The following is a 26661-nucleotide window of genomic DNA, read 5'->3' on the forward strand; positions in this document are numbered from 1 at the left end:
ACTTTATGCATCTCTGGATTAATTTCACCTTAACATACACACTGCAATTCTCTTCCTCTCTTCTTTCTCATTTTGTAAAATTCTGAAAATGTAAAAAGCCTTCTTTTTGTAACCCAGTTAAAACATGAAGTAATAAGTGATGGTTACAATATCATACAGTATTAAAATCATATAAATAGTGTGATTAAAAAGGTTTCATTCATTTTAAAAGTTATAATAAAAATGTTAAAAGCAGTTGAAAAATGATTGTGTTTATTGTTTTATGTAAATGACAATGTGTTTCTGAAAACTGTGTGAACCAGCATCTATTTGGTTAATAGTGATCGGCTGGATCGGAAAGTCTCAAGTGTTTCAGCAAGGGCAGTCTGAAAGAGAGCGGGCTGAGTGGAAAAGAGTGACCGTGATTCAGAGATTTTCTGAGTTCATTTGAGCTAGAAGTGCACAAACCAGTGTGTAACCTGTGTGTCTTATTATTGTTTGCATGACAACCAGTAAGGAGAGTGACAAGCTGCGTATTGATTCTACACGAAGTTAAAAGACTGTTTACATTTTGTGCTACTGCTAATGCTAGTGCTTAGCCACCTTGAAGTATAGGACCGAGTCAGTTCATTACAAGTGGACAGAAAGTTTTTAAAGTTTGACTCCCTCAGTTGAACTATTTGAGGGGTTTTGCTGCTGTCTTCGACCTGAGGTCAGAGAAGAGACCCAGACAGAGCATGGAGCAACCAGGACTTCACCCGTGAGTTTACCATCAACATGGAGGAGAAAAGAGAAACCCGACGGAGCACGTGTTAAGATGCTGAGGAAAGACGCGACAGACCCATAAATTCAGGTGCATTCATTCTATTTTGCTTGGTGAGAGTAAACCGGCTATTAAGTTTTGGGCCACAGCAAACACAAGCAATGCAACAGGCCTGCAACCGTGCATTTGAGTTCATAATAATTTTAGTGCTGGCTTTAGATTGCATTAAGGTGTGTGTGGGCCCACATATTATGTTTACGTGACTTTGAGTTGGTAACTTGAGGTTTTCTGAATTAATCCATTTGATAGTTAAAGTGTTTATAGAAGGTACAGTATGTATGGTGTTGTCCTTATAAAAGAGGGACATTTTATTTACCAAAGAACATTCATATTTTATTGCATTTTCTTATTTTATCATAAACAATCATTCTTGTGTTGAGTAAATAATTGAGACCTATTTTTCTAAAACCTTGTGTGGTGTTACTTTATTACTTACCCGGAAATAAGTTATCATTTTATTCTGAGAGACATACAGACACATATGGTTAAAAGTCTTTATTAGAAATATAACTTAAGGTGAGTTCATAGGTAGGTTAAAAACATCTCGTGTATTTTTTTTTAAAGATAATTTTTTTGGCCTTTTATGCCTTTAATGATAGTACAGCTGATGACAGACAGGAAGCAGAGAGAGGGGGAATGACACGCAGTAAATTAGCCGATGCGGGATTCGAACCGGGGCCAGCTGCAGCGAGAACTTTAGCCTCTTACATACAGGGCGGCCGCTTAACCCACTATGCTACTGACCACCCCATCTCATGTGTATTTTAAAAGAAATCCAAGATAATATTTAAAACTGAGTTAATCAGGGTTAAAAACATTTGATAAATATCTTAAAAGGACCCAAAAGCTCCTCCCTAATCAGGACAGCTACTAAGGGGAGTGCTACATTCCAAACGTCTGACAGAGCATGAAGCACAGCTTTAATTTCTATGTGACAGTTACAAAACTTATGAACACAAGGCAGTGTCATGCCAGCAGCATGTAGCATGTAGCATCTAGTTAGCATTTATACATTACAAATGTTTTTATTTAGCTGGCATTATATTTAACTGACACAAATACAGTATTATATTCTTATAACTCACAGTCAGCATCACTCATTCAAAAATGACATAATAAAAATGTGGCGAATATAACTAACATAATTATTTATGACAGGTTATGCTAATACATAATGCTGGAATTCAAATGCTCCTCTCACAGTGTTTAGGCTGTATTAGCCTCTAAAGTTTATTTACACTTCATTGTGTTAAATCAAATGTGGTGAATAAGAGTATTATTAATAACAACATATGTTGTTTTTTAGTCTATGAGCTAGGGGTGGGCGATATATCGAATATACTCGATATATCGCGGCTTGTTCTACGTGAGATGTATGAAATGACTATATCGCGACCATCGAGTACTTGTCACGTAAATGTTTTAAGCCGTCAGCATTTAATTCTCGGAGTTTTGCCTGTGTCACTCCTGGTGCTGCTCACAGCACGCAGCACACTGCCCCGCCCACCCAGAAAAATCCCCTGCGCGCATGCGTACTTTTTGTATCAGGTGAGGAGAGAAGTGAAGAGCCCGAGCGAGTTAATTGAAGATGGAGACGGACGACTTGGTTCCGAAGAAAAACAACTGCGGTCACGCCAGCCGTCTCTCGTTTTCGCGTGGTCACGTCAGCTGCTCCAATATTTTCAAGTGCGCCCTTATTGCCGACTTTATGGCAAATACTTTGAGAAAACTGGGAAAGTCAGCGCTAGCTTACTGCAGCGTGTGGACACTTCCGGTTTTCAAAATAAGACGTGGGTGTTAAATTTATTAAAGGTTTATTTATAAAATATGAAGAATGGTTAAAATTTGATTTAAAAAAGTGTGTCTCATAAGCCAAGTATGATCCTGCACTGCTTCAGTGCTCATATGTACATTATGAAATATATTAAAAATTCATAAAAAATATGACAAGTGTTAAAATGCTATAAAAAGAGGTGTGTCTCATACAGCAAGTGTAAATCTACTGTTCTACATTGATTCTGAGCAATTACAATGCTATCAAGGTAATAATGACATTATTATTTATTAGAAATAAACAATACAAAACAACAACAACAAAAATATCGAGATATATATCGTGTATCACGATATAGCTTAAAAAATATCGAGATATTGGTTACAGGCCATATCGTGCAGCCCTAAAATATCGAGATATTGGTTACAGGCCATATCGTGCAGCCCTACTATGAGCTATATTAGCCTCAGCTCCATAAAACAAGTGTTTGTGTTTTAAATAAAGTTTCTATCATCTTGTTTATTACTGTATTTATCTTCTTACATTTGACTGGAGGAAGTCTTTTTGACGACACAACTCTATGAAGTCCACCTGAGTCTGAATCTCCCTTGTTTCACTGTACGAAGGAAAAGATCCAGTCGACTAGGTTCAATCAGTGAATCTGGGTCTGCTGGATCAGCAAGCAATCTGCGGGTCTCCTGAGTCTCTCGAGTCTCGAGTGTTTTCCGGCTCTGTATGGATTTACTCGTGCAGGATGGATCTGAATCTGAATCCGGGTCTGTGTTACTGACTGTGTTACTAACATAATTTAACAATAAGAGAAAATTGATGGGCGAACAAGACTTTATCAAATCAAATCAAATCATTTCAAATCAGTTTTATTTGTATAGCCCAAAGTTACAAAGTACATTTGCCTCAGAGGGCTTTACAATCTGTACAGGGAGTGAGTCCTCTGTCCTTAGACCCTCGGTTCGAGTGAGGAAAAAGAAAAACCCTTTTAACAGGGGAAAAAAGTGGAAGAAACCTCAGGAAGAGCCACAGAGGAGGGATCCCTCTCCCAGGACGGACAGACGTGCAATGGATGGCACGTGTACAGAACAAACCAGCACAAACATGGCATTTTATAGCTTGCATAATGCAAAGCCTGATTTTTGAGTCTGTTTAATTTTAAACTCTAATGAGATCAACAATTACTAGTTACCATTTTTATAGTGTATAGTCTTTGAGGGCCCAGTCATATGATTATATAACACAGTAACACCGGCTTGTACAGCACTCTATATGTTGCTCGGTCAGGGATTTAAACAATGGGGGCCCACTGACTCTGTAGGGTTTGGTCAGGTATAAAAGTAGCCAAACAGGACAGCAGTAGCAACAGCAGCAGCTCACCCCAAGCACAAGTATGACCACTACTGAAATGAGCATGGGCAAGGTATTTTATTTATTTATAGAGAACATTCTGCAGATTTACATCAAATGATGTCTTTGCTCTTCAGTCAATTAATGTATCCCTCATTTTTCAGGTCATTTTCTACGAGGACAGGAACTTCCAGGGTCGCTCCTGGGAGTGCATGAGCGACTGTGCTGACTTTTCCTCCTACCTGAGCAGATGCCACTCCTTCAGGGTGGAGAGCGGCTGCTTCATGGCCTACGACCGTCCCAACTACATGGGAAACCAGTATTTCATGAGGAGGGGCGACTATGCTGACTACATGAACATGTGGGGATGGAACAGTGGTATCAGGTCTTGCCGTATGATCCCCATGGTAGGTATAAAACAGACATCTACCTATTACAGTTGACATCCCTTACAAAACTTGATACACAGAGCTTTTTTTCAAAACAGTACAGAGGCCAGTACAGGATGAGGATCTATGAGAGGGAGAACTTCGGTGGTCAGATGTATGAGCTGATGGACGACTGTGACAACATCATGGACCGTTACCGTATGAATGACTGCATGTCCTGCAACGTGATGGACGGCCACTGGCTGATGTACGAGCAGCCCCACTACAGAGGCAGGATGATGTACTTCAGGCCCGGAGAGTACAGGAACTTCAGGGATATGGGCTGGAGCGGCTCCAGGTTCATGAGCATGAGGCGTATCATGGATTCTTGTTATTAGAGCACCAGTGAACAGGTGTATTATAGACATGTGGTAGAAATTTTCATATTGAAATAAAAAAATGAAAGAAAACAAAAACTTGATCCTGTGGCTTTTTCCTGTTCTTTTATCCAAACACAAAAAATTACTTTAAGTTTAAAGTTGTTTTTATTGTAATATGGGGTGTACTTGTCAGTGATATCATTTAAGAAGTTCAGAATAGATATTCAAATAGAAACACAACACTTTGTGAAGGTGCAGTGTTCTATTTCAAACTCTCAAAACACCCAGGCATAGCAAGCAGCAACTTCCATGGCTGAGAAATAAAGTCAATGTTGAAGTGCCAAAAACTCTTCAAGGGTCCGCTTGAAGTTGGCTACAGAACATCTCAACAGCGCCGGTCCTGGCCACATTTGCGCCCTGGGCGACAATAACTCAAATTCAAGAAAAAAAAAAGTAATACAATAGAATCTCTATCTCAATCTCATTTCAAAGTTAAACAGATGTTACCTCCACTGTAACCACTCCAGACCCACTTCACTAAGGCCCAGGAAGCAATTTTTTATACCTGTATCCCTTCTCAATAGGCTAAATATTTCAATAAATAAGAAAAAAATAAGCTCCTAACTTAATCACCACATCTTTCCTAACCCCAGTTGGTAACCCAGGTGTCTCCTGCTGAGCCTACATACACTTCAAGGGGTTAAGTGTCAACGCAGCCTCCTCCCCAGGACCAAGGATAAATGTTGAAGATGCTCCTCTCATGTGTTGCTGAAGACCACCATGTCATCAAGATGAGCTGCACTGTAGTCGTCTCAACCCTGGAAGGGGCAACAGAACCATTTGGCCAGGCTGGAACTCACGGTGGAACGACTGTAACCCTAACCTTGGTCATGCTAGGCCTACTGGCTTTTCTGGCCCTCTCAGCCCTTTCGGAGCAGGTCCACTGGTCCCTGTACATCCCAACCCTATAGTATCTCAAATCGGGAGAAACCTGTTGAGGCCTGGGGTACTTCATGGTAGGCAAAGAGCAACCAGTCCTTGCCAGTGTTATCCACAAACCTTTGCAGCATCTTTTTCAACGCCTGCTTGAACTTTTCAGTGAGACCATCAGTCTGTGGATGTTATGGTGTGGAATTGATTACTATGATGCCCAGTTGTTTATGGAATAGATGCATCAACCTTGAGGTGAAGTTGATCCCCTGATCTATCAGAATGTCATCCAGTTTCCCACTCTGGAGTACAGTTGTATCAACACATGCAGTACAGTGGAAGCAGTTATGGTCCACAGGGAAAAGGCCTCAGGGAATCATATAGCACAGTCACACGACCATTCCTGTTGAATAAGGTGTAGATGACAGGAAGTGGCTGCAGAAAGCCTTGGTCAGACTTGCACCCAGTGCATGTTTTCTTGCATGTGCGGCAGATGCAATGTTTCTGAATCTCTGTAAGGCCAATAAAAATGTGAAATGATGTAAAGTTATGTTTTGTGATGGCTAGAGTGTCTGACCAATGGAAGTGTGTGTGCTTGGTGGAGGACATGTGCTCTACAGCTTGCTTGTTTACCAGGCTTCTGTGATCATCATCAACAGTTTACAACACAGCAATATCAATAAACCTTTCCCTTTCCACACAACTTTCATTTGTTTCATTTCCCACCTTGGCAAACAGTGATTCCATGGTTTTGTCTTCCCTCTGTACAGTACAGATATATCTTAAGGCAATTCATTCCACATTACATTAGACAACAAACTCTTTAGTTTCGCTTCTGTTGGCCTTCATTGCTTCTCAATGCAAATTCGGCAACAGGATTTTCTTGCCCCCTTAGTGCCACCCTCACAAACAGGGATACGTCCCTCAATATCCAGCTGCTACTGTGTAGTCACTATCAATACAACCGCTGCCTGTAGTCTTTAGTCAATGGTTATGGCACATAAAGGGTTAACAGTCAGTCTCTGCTAGAAGTCCCGCCTCTAACCTAAATATCCCTCTCCGATTGGCTCTACTGGTTTCTCGCTAACGAACACGTGATTGGCTGTCCCTGCTGTCACTCCATCTGCTTGTAAAAGCTGCAAGCTGCTAGTTGGACAGCACAGGAGGCAGTGCATGTATGTGTAAGTTGTCAACATGTTTGGCATTTGTTCTGCATGGGTCACATCAACTAGACGGATTTTAATATCAGTGGTGTCATTTACATTTACATTTGTATTTGTGTTGTGCATGTGTGTGTGTGTGTGTGCGTGCGTGCGTGCATGTAATCAGGATTTGAACGATGTCAAAGAGAACAGAACTGGGCATCAGCTACTTCTTTAGGAGTCAAAGTGTAAGTTACTTTAAGGGTAGCCTATATATTTGTAGAGGCTCAACAATACATATTGAATAAAAGACAATATTTAATGATAAAGAGATACACTTTTTTAGAATTATTTTTACTTATTACTTATTATGTTCATGTATTTGTGTGGAAGAGAGCAACTGTTCAAAAATCACAAAGAAAATTTGTGAGGAAAATACAACAAATCAGATTCTACTACTCCCTTGCTCACAATGACTACTGTCAAGGTCTGGGAGTGGTTGGAAACCAGCTTGGGCTTGAGTAGGTTTAATGTAAATGTTTCTTGTCACAGCACAAGAAACATTTACATTGACCTTCCCCTTTCTCTTCACGGTCTGTTTTGTCCGGCAGTTCTTTTTCCTGCAGTAAGTAAGTACAGGCAAGTCCCATCTCAATATGGCACTCTCAGTCAACTTTTCTACCACCCCAATAGTTAACAGTTGAGGCTGTCCATAAATAGTAACAGGTCTGCTTTGGGATAAGAACGCTTATCCCAATGAACATAAAATGTCTACTCATCTGCTGTAGTCCACACTGCCTACTGACATCAACCAAAGAGATGAAGCTACCAATGTCCAACAGAGCAGTAACCTGTTGACCATTTAAAATGAGTTTTATTGCACTGAATTCTGACTTTCTTATAATAAAGGGACCAGGGTGCATAGCAAGTGAATGTGACCTGTGTTTTGGTTGTGGGACACACACAGGCTTTGTGGTCTGGCTGCTTACAAAAAACAAAGTCCTTTAAAGAGGCTCCTTGGTTTGGGGCAGTGCTTATGGTGGTACCTGAAACCTCCTGGAGATACTCTCTCTGTTCTGTCCTCGCTGAGGTGTGATAACTCCAACTAGACAGTGAGTTAAACTCTCTATTCATGAACGTGAAGAATGCTGTAGTTTGGTTTGTAGATTTATTTTCATTCTTCACATTGTACTGAATCCATACAAGAGATAAGAGAATGGTAATGCTAACATATCCATGAGATAATACTCGTTTTTACAACATGAAATTAACATACTTATGAGTTAACTTATCTAGAACAAAAATGTAATACATACAAGCGTACCTCTGCTGATGAATCAACATGTGAGATGCATTTTTTCTGGTGTAATAAACTGCACTGAACACCAGCCTGCTGTTTTAACGATATTAGTGATCTTTTTCTACTTCCAGTTTTAGCTCAGAAAACAACTTCAAAATAAGAGTCTGCATTTAACGTCAAAATAAGAGTCTGCATAAACTGAAAGTATACACTGTTAATGGCAGAAAAATTCAGTTTAAATGCCTGAGACGCAGAACACTCTCCTTGCAGGCTTTGGAGTTGTTCAATTCCCAGAACTCAAGAAGAAAATTCACTAGGGCCCAGACAGCCCCTTGTAAACCTTAAGCCCCCCCCCACTCGGCCTATTATATGTCATATATATATATATATATATAAACATATTGGTTATTAATAAAAAGTTTTAATAGAGATTACATTTTATATGTTTCGCTTCATGGAAACACATGCAGGCACACATTAACATTATAAACAATAAAAATTGGTGATATGAACAATAAAAAGTTGTGTGATTAGTCATTAATGGCAGTCAACAGGTACAATCCTGGTTGTGTACCAGGGTGAATTTTCAACACCACAAAAAGTTTTAAAATGTATCTGTGTAAATGTATGCAGACATAAAAATAGATAAAAGAGCAACCAAGTGTGCTGGCTGGTGGCTCTGCTGAACCATGAGAGAAAGAGGGATACGTGGTTTTTTATCAACTGTTTAGCGAGAAACAGAAAGGCGCAGAGAATGAGTGGTATGTGTGCTTTGTCTTTATGTGTGTGCGCTGATACAGTCACTGATGGAGCCTTTCCATCACCATGGGTTTTAACAACTGGGGGCCCACTGGACTCTGTAGGGTCTGGTCAGGTATAAAAGCAGGGGTTACACCAAACAGGACAGCAGTGCAGCAGTAACAACACCAACAGCAGCAGCTCACCTACAGCACAAACATGACCACCACTGAAATGGGCATGGGCAGGGTAAGCTTATCATTTCAAACACAAATTACAAATATCATGAGTGTATATTTATAGAGAACATCAAATGTTGTCAGTGCTTCTTCAGTCAATTACAGCATCTCTCATTTTTCAGGTCACCTTCTACGAGGACAGGAACTTCCAGGGGCGGTCCAGGGAGTGCATGAGCGACTGCGCTGACTTTTCTTCCCACCTGAGCAGATGCCACTCCTTCAGGGTGGAGAGCGGCTGCTTCATGGCCTACGACCGTCCCAACTACATGGGAAACCAGTACTTCATGAGGAGAGGCGACTATGCTGACTACATGAGCATGTGGGGATGGAACAGTGGTATCAGGTCTTGCCGTATGATCCCCATGGTAAGTATAAAACAGACATCTGCCTATTACAGTTGACATCCTTTACAAAAAATGATATACAGATATTCATTTCTTTTCTTTTTTTCCAAAACAGTACAGAGGCCAGTACAGGATGAGGATCTACGAGAGGGAGAACTTCGGTGGTCAGATGTATGAGATGATGGACGACTGTGACAAAATCATGGACCGTTAGTGCAGGAACAACTGCATGTCCTGCAACGTGATGGACGGCCACTGGCTGATGTACGAGCAGCCCCACTACAGAGGCAGGATGATGTACTTCAGGCCTGGAGAGTACAGGAACTTCATGAACATGGGCTGGAGCGGCTCCAGGTTCATGAGCATGAGGCGTATCATGGACATGTGGTAGACATTTTCATTTTGAAATAAATGAAAGATAAACAGAAATATAAGCCTGAAATTGTTTTCTATTCTTTCATCTTTACAGAAAAACATACCTCAAAAGATATATAAATAATGTCCTTCACAAACCTCAAATCCATCTCCCCTTCAGCCCTTCCAGCCTCTCTTCCAGTCATCCTTCTGGACCTCACTGCAGCCTCTGATACCATTAACCACAGTATTCTTCTCTCCCGCCTCAAATCTTCCCTCAGCATCATTAGCAATGTCTTCTCCTGACTTAAAACATACCTCAAAAAACAACCAACAGTTCATCCACATCAAAAGCTGAATAACACATAAATCACCAGAACTACCTTTTTCCAACAAAATCTCATCCCAAACAAAATTATAAAATACTGCACTTGATCTACTGTCCTGTACTGTACCATTATATACTATACTGCATACTATAATTTTATATTAAGTACTATATTATATTATACTGTACAATACTATGTTATATTACACAATACTATACTGTACTATACTATACTATACTATACTATACCAAACCATACTTTGCTATATTATACTATACCGTACTATACAATACTATACAAAACATTTATTCAAAACTTTGAAAATCTCGGTGCACGGTGGAGATCTGCACTCTACTGAGTGCATTCTTCAAGGTATTCGTGTTATTTTCATTTATTTAACAGTCTCATTGTGATTGGATTTTTTTTAAAGACAGACCTGGTCAAGACAGTACCACAATAAATACAACATAAACAACAGGTTACATGGTATAAAGAGTATCAACTATATCAAATGAACATGAATTAACAAGTATGAGTACCACAGTAAAGTGGTAAATTTCTGCTTTTCTAGTGGCCTGACCACTCAATCCACTTTTACACTCCATATCTTGTTGACCCATTCACACACATACACTGATGGCACTGGCTACTATCCAAGGTGCCAACTGCCCATCAGTTTGGGAACTGATCATTTATCCACAATAACACACCTATTGCATGGTTCAGTATTTGCCCAAGGACACTTCGACATGCAGACTGGAAGAGTCGGGAATCGAACCACCAATCATCCATGTCATGTCTTAATAAATCATGTTTTCAGTTATCCTCCTGTCTTGTCTTTCAGGTCTCCGCCTTCCCCTGTGAGTCATCCCTGCCTCCCTCAATGAGTTGCACCTGTGCCTGATTGTGTTTGCCCTCCCCTTTTCCCTCTATTTAGTCTCTGTGCTCCATTTGTTTGTTGCCAGTTCGTTTTGTCTTGTACAGTGTCTCTTTGTCTTGCATTCTTGTTTTTGATTATCTGATCTTCGACCTTTAGCCTGTTTTTGACCACGATTTGTACTTTCGCCTGTACTCTTTTGGTTTTCCTAGTGTGTCTAGTAAACCTTTTGAACCATCACTTTTGTCTCTGAGTCTGTATTGCAAATTCTTCTGTGAGCCCCTTCTGATAATCTGATTACCTGCTCTACCTCCTGAGTCACAGCTGCCCCATCTTAAATAAAGTCAAAACAATACCTTCAGACATATAGTTCACCATTTATTGAGTACGTCTTTTTGGAGTGCATCTAAATCTTCAATGAAAACCCTCATACCCCACTCTATTGTAAGTTAAACTGCATTACAAAATATAACCAACTTCAAGAATGCATTTTGCAGAGTCAGCTATTAGAATTATGCCAACAGTTGATATCATGCTGTTGTGCATGTGCAACTAAGTCTAAATATAAAACACAAATTCATGACACTTTGGGGTCCCTGAGCAGCTCCTTCAGCAACAGACTGTTACACACACACAGTGTAAGAAGGAGAGGTTCCCCAGGTCCTTCATCCCGGCCGCTGTCAGGCTCTACAACCCGTGCCCCACCTACTCACCATAGCTGTATTTTTATTTTTATTAATCTGTATTTGTCTGGACGGAACTCAAAACAGGATTGGGATGCTTTAGTGTCAGTGAGCAGTTTTATTATGAAACAACAAAAACCTCTTGACAGAGTGATACTACACAACAGGCTATGAAAAACTGACCTAAACTAAGAAAAACAAAAAACACTCAAATTGGTAAAACTCTAAACTGGTTATGAAAAATTTATTAAAATCACTCACAAAGAAAAACTGGGAAGAAACAAAAACTCTCCTGAAAGGTGGAGGCTGAAAAAAAACAACTAAACTAAGAACTATGAAACAAAAACTAGACTAAGAAAATTACAACAAAAAAATCACTCTTTCGAGGAGGAAACAAAAACTCACGAATAAATACGCTAGGACTGTGACAAGACTTGGAGGAGGCTTAGGTGCATGATGAGAAGAAGAAACACTTTGGCACAGGACAAAGGAAGACGCAGACAAGATATACACAGGGTAATGGGGAACAGGTGGAAACATTCAGGGCGGGGAAGACAATCAGACCGGTGACACATGAGGAAGGGCAAGTGACCTGAAACGAGAGGGCAGGTAAATTTCAAAATAAAACAGGAAATGACGAGACAGAACAAAAACCCAGCTTGACTTCAGCGAAGTGTGACAGTATTTATATTTCCATACTGATTATTTACAATGTACAATAATATTAATTCCATGGTCACCTTACCTTTGCAATATTATTTATATCATGGTCACTTTATCTTACAATATTATTTATATCATTAGGTCACTTAACCTTACAATTTTTTTATATCATGCCACTTTTACCTTCAGTACTTGTTTTTCACATTGTCTGTTGTTTGCCGGTTGTTCGTTTTTTTGTTTATTGTGTAGATTATAAGATACTTCTGTCTGTTCGTTGTGTTTTGCCCTTTTTACTTTAATTCTGTAGTGTATATTACACTCTGCTGCTGTAATAAGTGAATTTCTCAGTTGTGGGATGAATAAAGTATAATCTAATCTAATCTAACGTGATGAAACAAATAGTCAAGGTTGCAAAGAACAAAACACGTGTTTCTTAAGGCTTCAATTATTGCACATATTTGTGACACTCAAACGAATGCACGAATTAACATTATAAACAAACACAAAATTATATCAGTCACATGACCAATAAAAGCACACATTATTATGGCATTTAATGACAGATAATAGTTATGCCCCTGTTTTGTCACCTGAACGCCAGAAGCGAGATGACAGGGTGACTCTGTGGTGGGGCAAATTTCCAACAAACAAAATGTAAGTTATAATAATATGTGTAAATATAAGTAGAATTTAAAAAATAACTACAATAGCTACCAAGTGTGCGCCCTTTGTGGTGCTACTAAACCATGAGGAGAAGAGGAATGTGTGTGATTTTTATTAACTGTTTAGTGAGAAACAGAAGGGAGCCTGCGTGTTCTTTGTCTGTGTATGTCTGTGTGTGTGCTGACTACAGTAAGTAAAGAAGCTTCTCTCACATAGGGGTTTTAACAATGGGATCCCACTGACTCTGTAAGGTCTGGTCAGGTATAAAAGCAGGGGTTACACCAAACAGGACAGCAGTGCAGCAGTAACAACACCAACAGCAGCAGCTCACCTACAGCACAAACATGACCACCACTGAAATGGGCATGGGCAGGGTAAGTTTATCATTTCAAACACAAATTACAAATATCATGACTGTTTATTTATAGAGAATATTCTGCAGATTTACAGCGTCAAATGTTGTCAGTGCTTCTTCAGTCAGTTACAGCATCTCTCATTTTTCAGGTCACCTTCTACGAGGACAGGAACTTCCAGGGTCGCTCCTGGGAGTGCATGAGCGACTGCTCTGACTTTTCCTCCTACCTGAGCAGATGCCACTCCTTCAGGGTGCAGAGTGGCTGCTTCATGGCCTACGACCGTCCCAACTACATGGGAAACCAGTACTTCATGAGGAGAGGCGACTATGCTGACTACATGAGCATGTGGGGATGGAACAGTGGTATCAGATCTTGCCGTATGATCCCCATGGTAAGTATAAAACAGACATCTGCCTAATACAGTTGACATCCCTTACAAAACTTGATATACAGATGTTCATTTCTTTTCTTTTTTTCAAAACAGTACAGAGGCCAGTACAGGATGAGGATCTACGAGAGGGAGAACTTCGGTGGTCAGATGTATGAGATGATGGACGACTGTGACAACATCATGGACCGTTACCGTATGAACAACTGCATGTCCTGCAACGTGATGGACGGCCACTGGCTGATGTACGAGCAGCCCCACTACAGAGGCAGGATGATGTACTTCAGGCCTGGAGAGTACAGGAACTTCATGAACATGGGCTGGAGCGGCTCTAGGTTCATGAGCATGAGGCGTATCATGGACATGTGGTAGACATTTTCATTTTGAAATAAAAATGAAAGATAAAACAGAAACCTGAACCTGTGACTGTTTTTTGTTATTACAAAAAAAATGTCATGTAATATACTGAATAAACAATACAGATTACTCAAGAGGATCAAAATAGGTGTCCAAACCAAACATTATACTGCTTACTTTGTTTTGCATATCAGAAATGAAATTTATGAGATTCTTACCTCACCTTTGTGCTAACGCGTCGTGTAGATATTTCTGACCTCATTTAAAACTGGAGCATTTTGCAATGTTTTAGTACTCAAGATCAGTCTTGGTCCCAAGACTGGTCCCAAAACCACTTTTTGAAGGTCTCGGTCTCATCTTGGAAATGACTACACTTGGTCTTGTCTTGGTTTTGGACAAAAACGGTCAAGATCACAACTGCATGAACATAACCAATGTGTCCTATTATTAACTTAATACTGTAATGTCTAGTTTGTCCCGCCAGTTTTATAATTAACTGAAAACACTTTTACACATAACAATCCAACATTGGCGCAGCACTGAACAAATGGAGCAGTGGAGAAGGAGTTCAAAAAGTTGTTCTACAATCCATACATCTAAAACAAACACCTGCATAGCACAGAAAACAAAAGAGAGGACAGGCGAGTTCTGGTCAAGGTTTAACCACAAGATTACGAGCAAACAGCTGCAAAGTTCTTTCAAGAAATCAAACACAGTATTCCATGAAGCTCAATAAAAAAAGATAAAAAAAGATTTTTTTTAAGCAAGGTGATCATTAAAGTTGTTTGTGAGGAAAGACTAAAATGACGGACGTCATGAGCTCTCTGCAGGATTTAAATGCCAGTGTGGCCCTAATTGCCTCTTAGTAGTCCACCCAGACTCCCCAAGCTGAAACCCCAGCAGCAGTGAGTAGCCATGCTTTCCCTCTAACTCAAACACCCCTCCCCCCAGCAGCTAAGGAACCTTTTGTTCCTCCCCCAGAGCATTATTCAGGTGATTTGGGTTCCTGTGGCCGTATTCTTTTACAGTGTTCTCTGGTTTTCGATCAGCAACCATCTAGTTATCCTTCAGATCGTTCACGTATTGCATATATAATTAATTTACTTAGAGGGAGAGCAGGTCAGTGGGCTACAGCGTTGTGGGAGGAAGGATCAAGTGTCCTTGAGTCGTATGATGCCTTCATCTTCGAGCTACGCAGAGTTTTTGATCATCCAATTCAGGGTCGGGAGGCTGAGAAACGTTTGTTGTCCCTACATCAGGGTTCCGCTTCTGTTGCTAATTTCTCTATTGATTTCCGTATCCTAGCTGCAGAGAGTGGGTGGAACAACAGGGCGCTACAAGCCGTTTTTGTTAAGGGGCTCTCAGATTAAATTAAAGACGCACTAGCTACTCGCGACAAACCCAATTCTTTAGACAAGTTAAAATCACTGGCCATCAAGATTGACAATCGACAGAGGGAGAGGAATCGAGAAAGGACCGGCAGGGCCCGACCCACAGCCGGTCTCCTCCCCAATCTCAGTCCCCAGCCAGCCTCCCTAGCACTCATGGAGCCCCCTCTGGCTCAGTGGAGGAGCCCATGCAGGTCGGACGGGCTCGTTTGACGCCTGGAAAACGTCAGCGGCGGATGCAAGCCAGACTCTGCCGCTACTGTGGCCAGATGGGACACTTTATTGCCTCCTGCCCCCAGACGCCAAAAGACTGGGCTCACCAGTGAGGGAGAGCACCCTGGTGAGCCAGACCACCTCTCAATCCTGCTGTCCTCCTCGAGTAAGTGTGTTAGCTTCCCTTACCTGTGCAGGTGTAACACTCCCATTTCAAGCCCTAGTGGATTCTGGAGCGATGACAATTTCATTGATCTTGAACTAAATCCCTCTCGAGCCACTTATTAAACCCCAGAATGCTAACGCGCTAGATGGCAGACTCATAGCCACTGTGAATCGCACAGAGCCTGTGTTGTTAGTGATTTCTGGCAACCACCATGAGAAGATCCAACTGCATGTTCTGCCCTCTCCCATCTCTCCAGTGGTTTTAGGCCTCCCATGGTTAAAACACCATAATCCCCATATTGATTGTCAGACTTCTTCCATCACCAGTTGGTGTACACTGTCACTCCTACTGTCTCCACTCTGCTTTAGGCCACTTTGAATATCTGGTGATGCCCTTTGGGCTCACCAATGTACCTGTTGTCTTCCAAGCCCTCATCAATGACGTTCTCTGAGACAAGTTAAACCGTTTCGTCTTTGTGTATTTGGCTGACATCTTGATCTTTTCCCGCACACAAGAGGAGCACATCCAGCATGTCCATCTGGTACTGCAGCGCCTCCTGGAGAACAAGCTGTATGTTAAGCCAGAGAAATGTGAAATTCACCAGCCTTCTGTCAGTTTCCTGGGTTACATTGTTGCACAAGGTCAGCTTCAACTAGACCCCATCAAGATAAGGCTGAGTGGTCAATCCCCACCTCTCGCAAACAGCTGCACCGCTTTCTTGGTTTTGCCAATTTTTGCCGCAGGTTCATCAGAGATTTTAGCAAAGTAGCTGCCCCTCTGACCAGACTTACTTCATCAAACATTCCCTTTTCATGGCCTGCAGAAGCTGAACGGGCTTTTCTGAGACTCAAGAAGATGTTTACTAGTGCTCCGCCACCCTTACTCATCCAGACAGTTTGTGCTGTAAGTGGATGTGTCTGAGTCAGGAGTGGGTGCTGTCCTATCAGCGTCATCCAGAGTCTCACAGGCTTCACCCCTGTGTTTTCTTTCTCCAAGCGACTCTCAACAGCGAAGCAAAATTATGATGTTGGTAATCGCGAACTGTTGGCTATTGTGTTAGCGTTACAGGAGTGGAGACATTGGCTGGAAGGATCCACAAACCCATTTCTCATTTGGACAGACCACAAAAATCGGGCTTATCTTCACTCTGCTAAATGCCTAAACTCTCGTCAAGCTTGATGGTCTCTGTTCCTTAGCCACTTTAATTTCACACTCTCATATTGTCCGGGAACTTACAATGTCAAAACTGGTTCTCTCTCTCGCCAGTAGTCCCCAGATTCATCCTCATCCGACTCGGTGCCCATGCTGCCCTCTTGTTTTGTGGGAGCAGCTCAGTAGGAGATCGAGTCTGTGGTGAGATCAGCTCAACAGACCCAGCCTGATCCTGGTGGTGGCCCAGCTGATCGCCTGTTTGTCCCCGGAACTGTTCCCTCCCAAGTGTTACAGTGGGGACATGCCTCAAAACCTCACCTGCCATCCTGGCTTTCACCGTACCCTTCAGTTCTCCAACAGCACTTAGGGTGGCCGGGCATGACATGGGATACTAGGGAGTTCGTGGCAGCTTGCTCTGTCTGTGCCCGAGGTAAAGCTTCTCACCACCCCCAGCAGGTCTATTACATCCACTACCCATCCCCAGCCGTCCGTGGTCGCACGTAGCTGTGGACTTACCACCATCTAGAGGTAACACCGTCATCCTCACTATAGTTGACCGATTCTAAGTCTGTTCATTTTGTCCCTCTCCCTAAATTATCCTTTGCTCTCGAGACTGCGGACCTCCTTGTTTCACACGTTTTTAGGATTCATGGTATCCCAGTGGACATTGTTTCTGACCGAGGGCCACAATTTTCTTCTCAAGTGTGGCGGGCCTTTTGCAGAGCTATTGGAGCAACTTCCAGCCTAATATCCGGTTACCACCCTCAATCCAACAGCCAGACAAGAGCGGGCCAATCAGGACTTGGAAGCAGCTCTCTGGTGTGTCTCAGCCAGGCATCCCTCCTCCATGGAGCATCCAGCGGCCTTGGATAGAATATGCCCACAACTCCCTCATCAGCTCAGCCACAGGTATGTCTCCCTTCATGGCAGCTAATGGTTTTCACCCTCCTCTATTCTCAACCCAGGAGCGTGAGGCCGCCGTGCCTTCAGTCCGTGTGCACCTTCGCAGAGTACAAGAAGTGTGGAAAGCCACCCGAGCAGCACTCACTCGTTCTGCCTGGCGCAACCAGCTACTAGCAGACAAACATTGCTCTCCACCCCCCCAGTACTAGCCTGGTCAAAAGGTATGGTTGTCCACATGGGATCTCCCCCTGCAGTTGGAGTCATGGAAGCTGGCCCCCTGCTATGTTGGCCCATTTGAGGTTGAGAGGGTAATTAATCCATCTGCTGTGAGACTGAAATTGCCTGACTCTATGCATGTCCATCCAACCTTCCATGTGTCTCTGTTAAAGCCTGTGTCCTCCAGCGCCCTCTCTTTGCAGAGATGGGTGTGGTTTGCTGGGTGGCTGTGGAGCTGACTGCGCACACCTACATCAGATCATCGTCTTCTCGAGCAGTATTTAGAGGCTGGCCTCCTGCATGATTACTGCCAGATTGTCACCGCATTGTGGTAGAGAGAAATTGTTATTCGAGATTTTCTGATTTTTATTTATTCCATTCTTTATTCAGGGAAACCTTGATTGAACAAATAGCTCTTTTACAGCAATGCCCTGATCACAACAAACATAAACAATATACAATAAATAGCCCAAGCATAGTAAAACGGTTAACAGTTAACAGTTAAAACAAGATCAAGTTAGAACACAGTTAAAACACAGTTTAAAGCGAGATCAGTTAAAACTAAATCAGTTAAAGCAAGAACACTGTATATTTTCCATACCATGTATTAAAACTTTAAAACGGTTTTCTGACACAAGTTTGTCTAATTTCAGTGTCTCTTGCAGATGGTTCCATTTAGTGGGTGCATAAAACTGAAAAGCTAATTTGCCAGCCTCTGATCTTATTTGGGGTGTTTTTAGTGTTCTAAAACCTTGTGACCTTGTGCTATATGTGCAGTGTCTAAAGTTTAAAAGAAAAGTGAGGTATGATGGTAATTTGCCTTGTAGTGCTTTGTAAATAAAAGGAGGCAATGTCTTTCCCTCCTCTCATGGAGAGAGGACCATCCTACACTCTCATATAGCTTACAGTGATGAGTTCTAAAAGGATCACCAGTAATAAAACGTATAGCACTATGGTAAACTGTATCAAGAGCTTTCAGAGTAGATGGTGATGCATGCATGTAAATGATATCTCCATAATCTAAAATTGATAAAATGGTTGATTCAACAATGGTCTTTCTGCTCTCAAAAGAAAGGCAAGACCTGATTCTATATAAGGCACCCAGCTTAATTTTTACCTTCTTTGCGAGCTCAATCACATGTGTTTTAAAAGAAAGCTTATTCTCCAACCAAATTCCCAGATATTTATAATGTGCAACTTGCTAAATCTGGGTTCCATTTAGGGAGAAAATATACATACACTCTTGATCTTGTAAAAAGCATGAATTTAGTTTTTGATTCATTAAGAACCAATTTAAGATTATTAAAACAATTCTGAACACAGTTAAAAGCAGACTGAAGGTATAAAACAGCTTTCTCAATGGTTTCAGCAATGTTCAAGGGAACTACATATATCATTAATCTAAAGAGTAAACAAATAACGGGCCTAAAATTGAGCCTTGTGGAACCCCGTTTCTTAGACTTAATTCCTCAGAAGTCAAACCATTTAACTTTACAGCCTGTGTTCTGTCAGACAGATAATTCTGAAACTATCTAAAGGAACCATCATCAAAACCCAAAAGAGTTTTTCTAGAAGGAGAACATGATTGACAGTGTCAAAAGCTTTTGACAAATCAATAAATAGAGCTGCACAATGCTTCTTAGAGTCTATGGTAGTAGCTATGTCATTTACAACAGCAGTTGCAGCAGTAATGGTGCTGTGGCCAGCTCTAAAACTAGATTGATATGGGCTCAAAATATTGTTTGCAGAGAGAAAAGAACCAATTTGCTCATTTACAAAAGACTCTTACATCTTGCCTAAGCAAGGTAGCTTGGAGATTGGTCTATAGTTGTTAAGCTCATTTACATTACCTCCTTTGTGTAAAGGGGTAACTAGCGCTGATTTACATGCTTTAGGAACAGAACCAAAAAAAAGTGAGACATTAAAAATGTGAGTTAGAGGTTCAGCGATGACAGGAGCTGCTATTTTTAAGAGATGAGAGTCTAACTGGTCTGCACCCATTGAGCTTTTCATGCACTTGGAGCTACACAATGCATAGAGAACTTTGTATTGGCTTAATGGTCTAAATGAGAAGACAGAGTCAGAATCATTATTTGAAAAAGTAAAGTTCTCTTCCTGGGTTAGGTTACACTGGTCTAAGCCTTGTGACACCATACCACCAGCCTGATCAAACAGTATGCCACACTTAAAGTGATTATTAAAGGCGTTACATATCTCAATTTGTTCTTGGATAACTTTAGAATCCACCAGAAGCTGTTGAGGGAATGTTGGTGGAGAAACACCTTTAAGAGATTTAATTACTTTCCAGAACTTAGCTGGATTGTTACCGCAGTCAGACAGATTGTGTAGGTAGTAGTTAGACTTGGCCTTCCTACTCAAGTAGGTACAAGAGTTTCTTAACTGTCTAAAGGTCTGCCAGTCTCCTTTACTGCCAGAGGATCATGCAGCTGCCCAGGATTTATTTCTTTGAGAAATAATCTCACCAAGATCATGAGTAAACCAGGGGTTATATCTATTACCCTAAGTGTTTTAAAAGGGGCATGTTTATCTGCAAGTGTATTGAAAATTGACTTGAAACGCTCAGATGCTAGCTCAGCATCTGGAATATGGACTAATGAATTGAGATTACTTGCATACAGGTCATGCAAAAATGCCTGCTCATCAAATTTACCTCTTACAGATGTACAGTGGCTCTGATTTTTTCATTTTTCCATTTCTAATACAACCCACTGGGCAATGATCACTCAAATCCAAAGGGAACACATAGACATCTAAATACAGATGTGGTCTGTTAGTAAGAATAAGATCAAGTAAAGATGAACGGCTGGGGAATTTCATGTTAGGACGTGTTGGTTCTGTAACTACTTGAGTAAGACTTAAATCATTGCAAAGGTCTTTTAAGTCATCAGCTGCTGGGGACATCCATTCAAGGTTAAGGGCGATAGACACCCACAAAGACTATAGAGTAGCCACCTAACTGAACCTTAATAGCTAATAAATCATACTGATCTGGGACAGAGGAGGAGAAAATAGTGGAGCAGTTTATCGTGTTTTTTTTTTTTTTAAATTGCTACGCCACCCCCACGTTTAACTCTGTCAACTCTACAGATATTGTAACCAGATTTATGTCATTATTAGTTAACTACAGTTGGCGTAACCGCATGTCCTGAACTTGACGTGTCTGTAGATAGTGGAGAGTTAGCAGGCATAGTTGAGGAGTGAGAGAAAGATGCAGAGAAGTTATTGAGTGGCATATGACAGGGTATGTAGGTGAGATTAGATAGAATCACCCCACGCTGAGAAGAACGGCAGGCTCGAAAATGAGAGGAAGAATTACAGGGTATAACCTGAATAGCAGAAATATAGCTATGGCCACCTGTGCCCTTTGAAATATTTAGCTGGCAAAAAATATATCTGGTGGTTGGGCTTTTAGGACCACGAGAGCAAACAGAGGGCTGGTTGTGAGCAGATGTGGGTGTGAGTGGCAGGAGGGACCTGAAGGGGGAGCCCTCATGAAAAATAGCACGCTGTGGTTCAGTCGTTGGGGGAGAGGGGGGATCTGGTGAGGGGGTGGGAGATGTAGAGAGTCAGTCACATGGAAAGGTGTGCACCGCGTGCTGCAGGTTAGCAAAAAGCATTTGGCTACCCCTCTTATTTGGGTGGATCCTATCACGTTTAAAAAGAGAGTCACGATCCCAGAACAAGTTAAAATTGTCAATAAAACCAAAATTGTAGATCCTGCTGGCGGATTGGAGCCAAGTATGAAGGCTGAGGAGTCTACTAAAACGGCCAGCTCCACGACGCACAGTCGGGATGGGGCCAGATAAGAAAACAGACTTTCCACAGTTCTTTAGAGCGTCAAAAAAGGAGTTTAAAATCATTTTTAGTGCGCTCAGACTCCCGACGAGTGGTGTTGTTCATTCCCACGTGAACAATGATCCTCTTAATTGAGGTCGGGAGCGAGTGCATCATTTCCAGAAGTTTATCCAGAATGTGGGGGACTGTGGCTCCAGGAAAACAGTGGGTGGTTGCAGAGATTAAATTGGGCCGGAGCCCTCCGGAGCTCAGCTCCGTCTCCTCACCTCAGCAGTACAGCCAGGAGGAGCTGAGCTCCCTCTGCTTCGGTGTTTATAATAATCATGGGTGTAGCTACCATTATACAACTTTTTAAAATCATTAGTTTTGACCTCCCCTCTTTTACCATGTCAAAAATCAGTAGGCTACATTAGTCTGTTCACTCATCGCTGTTTCCAGAGCGCTGTGTCAGAGCTTCATTATTAAATCCGTTCCGTTTGTTTATTGATATAAAAACGCTTGTTTATTGATATAAAACCTGAATCAATGAAACTCCAGTCCATGTTTTCACTGATACGTGTACATTCTCGCATACCGCACGTACAAACACACGCGGTGCTGCTGATGCGCCAGCAGCTTACTGAAACGTCTAAATGTCTAATTTTTTCACCTTAATGTTTTTGTGACAAGGTCACAGAAACATAAAATGTCAGTTATAAAATCGTTCAGTTAACTAACTGTTAAGAAGCACTAAACCCGGAGGTCAGCAGACCATATAGCATGTAGACAGAGACAGGAAAGGCAGAAGACAAGAGATCTAAGTCCTATTTGGAAAGTTGTGAATTAATTGTAATGACTGGCAACTGCTGATATTTGGTTTGATGTTGTGACATGTAAGAAAGTTTAGCAAGCAATTGATTTGATTGATGTAGATTTATGCTGTTAGATGTAATTAACTATGTGAATTTATGGTGTGAGATGTAAATAAGTAATGCAACTAACAGTGTAAATTGATGGGATGTAAAAAAAAAAAAAAAAAGTTTATGTGAATTGTGTTAAAATGTGAATTGTGTATATTGTGAATAAGTTTTACAAATTGCAGTGTAGACTGATGCTGAAATGTAGGCTAAATAAGTTACCAATATGTGAATTGGTGTGCGATAAGTAGCTTATAAATTGATAAAATATGTATTAAACCTATGGTGCGAGGTTGTTTTGAGAGATATTGACCACTGTGTGAAGAACGGCTCCCCCTCCTTACAAAAGCCAATTTAACCACTGGGTGGTTGCATTAATGAAGCGAATGTCGCGGGTTATGGAGTCACCGATGATCAACGTGGTGGGAGGAAAGAGGGGACGGGGGGACGAGATGTGCGGGCTGCCTGATAGATGCTGAAGACGCTCCGTTGGCGCTGCCTCTCTCGGCTTAGAGGTTGACAGCCCAGATTACTCACCTAAATTTTCTGTCTGCAGACTCCAACTCAGAGAAGAAAAAAACGTCAATCAATACTTTATCATTACTTAATTTTAACATTCAATGTGTTGCTAAGTAATGAAAAGGATTAATAAATAGTCAAATACCTCCGATGATCAGTGATTGCCCCCAAAAATCCTCATCAGAGCAACTTTAATATTAACCATCAAGTATTTAGCCAAACCATAGTGTACACAGTATGTTATATTTAAAAATGTATGCAAGTAAATCTGGGCCAAGTCATAACAATAACATTTATACCTTTACAACCTGTGTCTTTATGATGAAAGTTCGCCATGGTGATGATAGAGTTAACTTTAAAGTGTACAACATTTTCTTTGGGGCAGCCAGCCCATAGACCTCACTAGAAGGTCTGAGGCCCATCCACCACAGTCTCACAAAGTCATGTGAGAAATGCTGAATCACTAAATGTGCCTGTGCATTGTCTGCTTTATTTGTTAACATCATTGCTGTGCATGGAGGTAAAGCTCCCTGTTTCAAATGAAACTAATCACTTGATGCCTTTTCAATGCGAAAAAAAAAAAACATGAGTGATGGAACAAATAAGAATTATGAACAAAAATATAATCATATCAGTTACATGACCAATACAAGCATTATCATACCATTTTAAGGACAGACAATGGTTATGCCCCTATAGAAAACGGCCCCTGAAGAAGAAAAGTGAGAATCTGTGTAAATGTATGCAGAAGTAAAAATAACTACAAGAGCTACAAAGTGTGCACCATTGGTGACACTACTGAACCATGAGGACAAGAGGGATGTGTGCAAGTATTAACTGTTTAGTTAGACAGAAAGGTGTTGTTTGTCTGTGTGCACTTTGTTTATATGTGTGTGCGCTGACTGTAGTCAGTGAAGAAGCTTCTCCATCACATAGGGGTTTTAACAATGGGGGCCCACTGACTCTGTAGGTTCTGGTCAGGTATAAAAGCAGGGGTTACACCAAACAGGACAGCAGTGCAGCAGTAACAACACCAACAGCAGCAGCTCACCTACAGCACAAACATGACCACCACTGACATGAGCATGGGCAAGGTAAGCTTTGTAATTTTTAATTTTTATTATTATTTTTAAGTTTATTTATAGAGAATATTCTGTAGATTTACAACATCAAATGTTGTCAGTGCTTCTTCAGTCAATTACAGCATCTCTCATTTTTCAGGTCACCTTCTACGAGGACAGGAACTTCCAGGGTCGCTCCTGGGAGTGCATGAGCGACTGCGCTGACTTTTCCTCCTACCTGAGCAGATGCCACTCCTTCAGAGTGGAGAGCGGCTGCTTCATGGCCTACGACCGTCCCAACTACATGGGAAACCAGTACTTCATGAGGAGAGGCGACTATGCTGACTACATGAACATGTGGGGATGGAACAGTAGTATCAGGTCTTGCCGTATGATCCCCATGGTAGGTATAAAACAGACATCTGCCTAATACAGTTGACATCCTTTACAAAACTTGATATACAGATATTAATTTCTTTTCTTTTTTTCAAAACAGTACAGAGGCCAGTACAGGATGAGGATCTACGAGAGGGAGAACTTCGGTGGTCAGATGTATGAGCTGATGGACGACTGTGACAACATCATGGACCGTTACCGCATGAACAACTGCATGTCCTGCAACGTGATGGACGGCCACTGGCTGATGTACGAGCAGCCCCACTACAGAGGCAGGATGATGTACTTCAGGCCTGGAGAGTACAGGAACTTCACAAACATGGGCTGGAGCGGCTCCAGGTTCATGAGCATGAGGCGTATCATGGACATGTGGTAGACAATTTCATTTTGAAATAAAAATGAAAGATAAAACAGAAACGTGAGCCTGTGACTTTTTTCTGTCCTTCCATGCTTACAAAAAATATTTAATGTAATACACTGAATGAACAATGCAGATGACTCAAGGATCAAGAGTTGTCCAAACCAAGCACTACACTGCTTACTTTCTTTTGCTTATAAGAAACTAAATGTGTCATATTCTTACCTTTGTGTCTTGCAGATATTCATGACTTCATTTAAAACTTGAGGATTGTGTTGCATGTGTCCCAGAGTTATTATAGTTTTGTATTATATTATTGTCAAATCTCGACCACTTCCTTATTCCTCACAGCGTCACCTGAAACTGGTTTCTCAGGTCCCACTCCTCTGGTCACTGCCTCAATCTGGTCTGCTCCACTGGTCTTATTATACTTCACCTCGCCAGCCTAAACCTCAACATCTTCAACCACATGGCAGTCACCATGGACACTGACACCCCTATCCCTACCTCAAACACAGGCAGCACTTCCACATCAACAACTGCACTTCCTCCACCACTCATCTGTCCCAAGGCATCCCCTAGAGTTCAGTGCTTAGTTCTCTCCAATCCATACTCTCCATGCTTCCCTTTGGCAACATCAGTGGCTGCCATAGTCTCTGCTTCCCCTGCTACCCTGATGACATCCAGCTCTACATACTTCATTAAATCCATCATTACTGTGTTATGGCTGTCGCCGTCTCGCCCCGCTACATCTCGTGTGGTGTGTTATGCAAATACAGGTGTGTGGCCGCCATCCCCTGACTGGACCCAATTGGAGGAGGCAGAGTCACGTTCGGCGGTACGGCGCTGGGTTGTGCAGGTTCAGGATTGGCACGGCATCATTCATATCATTCCCCGCGCCGCCAATCAGAAGGCTCCACCATCAGCATCCCAGTTATTTAAACTAGGAGAGCCTAAACTTCAGGGCGGCTTGTTTGTCCATTGTGTTCGTAAGCTCGCCCCGTTTTGGATAAATTGTGAATATTGGCTAGAATCGTTTATGAGTGTGGAGGTTATCCTCGTTTGGGACTGGGCAAGGGATTAGTTTAATTAGCACTGATTACTCTTACAGGGACGCTTTTTGTTAGACTCACTAGTCAGGGGTGCTGTTTTGATGTGTTTTTCGTAAAGGTTTTTGTTTGTGGTTTTGGATTCAGCTTAGATAGATCGACCTAGGACACGCTCCGTGACTGTGACAAAGTCAGACATGATGATCACTATCCCCAAATCCCTCACCAAAACCACTCACAGTTTCTGCGTCAGCATTGACAGCTCCTCACTGTCTTCCTCCCATCACAGTCACAACCTCTGAGTGATCTTATTCGTTCTTTTCAATAACACATGAATTCAATGACCAGAATGACCTCCAAAACTCTTCTCTGCTCCAAAAACTCTCATTTACGTCTTCATCACCCCTGTGATAGACTATTGTAACAGCATCCACTGCAGCACATGATCCAAAACCTTGATCAAACTCCAACTGTGCTGCTTG

At 41.7% G+C, this 26661-nt stretch overlaps 4 protein-coding genes across 4 annotated transcripts; all 4 read left to right on the top strand.

The window, feature by feature from the left end:
- Positions 1 to 3939: 3939 nt before the first annotated feature.
- On the top strand, positions 3940 to 5284 carry LOC109141078 (gamma-crystallin M3). Its single transcript, XM_019270149.2, has 3 exons — positions 3940 to 4008; positions 4100 to 4342; positions 4423 to 5284. Exons 1-3 carry the CDS (start codon positions 3979 to 3981, stop codon positions 4699 to 4701), a joined length of 552 nt encoding a protein of 183 aa, XP_019125694.2. The 5' UTR covers positions 3940 to 3978; the 3' UTR covers positions 4702 to 5284.
- Positions 5285 to 8954: 3670 nt separating this feature from the next.
- LOC104940108 (gamma-crystallin M2) lies at positions 8955 to 9802 on the top strand. Its single transcript, XM_019270151.2, is given in 3 exon segments — positions 8955 to 9042; positions 9155 to 9397; positions 9492 to 9802. Coding segments are annotated over 3 exon segments (549 nt in total). The 5' UTR covers positions 8955 to 9012; the 3' UTR covers positions 9768 to 9802.
- A 3377-nt stretch (positions 9803 to 13179) lies between these two features.
- On the top strand, positions 13180 to 14061 carry LOC104936781 (gamma-crystallin M2). Its single transcript, XM_027290878.1, has 3 exons — positions 13180 to 13319; positions 13450 to 13692; positions 13786 to 14061. Exons 1-3 carry the CDS (start codon positions 13290 to 13292, stop codon positions 14059 to 14061), a joined length of 549 nt encoding a protein of 182 aa, XP_027146679.1. The 5' UTR covers positions 13180 to 13289.
- Positions 14062 to 24327: 10266 nt separating this feature from the next.
- LOC104939772 (gamma-crystallin M2) lies at positions 24328 to 25189 on the top strand. Its single transcript, XM_019270159.2, has 3 exons — positions 24328 to 24409; positions 24537 to 24779; positions 24873 to 25189. Exons 1-3 carry the CDS (start codon positions 24380 to 24382, stop codon positions 25146 to 25148), a joined length of 549 nt encoding a protein of 182 aa, XP_019125704.2. The 5' UTR covers positions 24328 to 24379; the 3' UTR covers positions 25149 to 25189.
- Positions 25190 to 26661: the final 1472 nt, after the last annotated feature.

The sequence above is a fragment of the Larimichthys crocea genome, chromosome XVIII (genome assembly GCF_000972845.2).
Source record: "Larimichthys crocea isolate SSNF chromosome XVIII, L_crocea_2.0, whole genome shotgun sequence".
Lineage (NCBI taxonomy): Eukaryota > Metazoa > Chordata > Actinopteri > Sciaenidae > Larimichthys > Larimichthys crocea.

What these genes read in the sequence shown, in the direction of transcription:
- LOC109141078 (XM_019270149.2), top strand. Translation starts at nt 3,979, where the DNA reads ATGACCACTACTGAAATGAGCATGGGCAAG. An exon ending in CTGAAATGAGCATGGGCAAG is followed by an intron (nt 4,009 to 4,099) that starts GTATTTTATTTA and finishes CTCATTTTTCAG; the next exon opens with GTCATTTTCTACGAGGACAG. An exon ending in CTTGCCGTATGATCCCCATG is followed by an intron (nt 4,343 to 4,422) that starts GTAGGTATAAAA and finishes TTTTCAAAACAG; the next exon opens with TACAGAGGCCAGTACAGGAT.
- LOC104936781 (XM_027290878.1), top strand. Translation starts at nt 13,290, where the DNA reads ATGACCACCACTGAAATGGGCATGGGCAGG. An exon ending in CTGAAATGGGCATGGGCAGG is followed by an intron (nt 13,320 to 13,449) that starts GTAAGTTTATCA and finishes CTCATTTTTCAG; the next exon opens with GTCACCTTCTACGAGGACAG. An exon ending in CTTGCCGTATGATCCCCATG is followed by an intron (nt 13,693 to 13,785) that starts GTAAGTATAAAA and finishes TTTTCAAAACAG; the next exon opens with TACAGAGGCCAGTACAGGAT.
- LOC104939772 (XM_019270159.2), top strand. Translation starts at nt 24,380, where the DNA reads ATGACCACCACTGACATGAGCATGGGCAAG. An exon ending in CTGACATGAGCATGGGCAAG is followed by an intron (nt 24,410 to 24,536) that starts GTAAGCTTTGTA and finishes CTCATTTTTCAG; the next exon opens with GTCACCTTCTACGAGGACAG. An exon ending in CTTGCCGTATGATCCCCATG is followed by an intron (nt 24,780 to 24,872) that starts GTAGGTATAAAA and finishes TTTTCAAAACAG; the next exon opens with TACAGAGGCCAGTACAGGAT.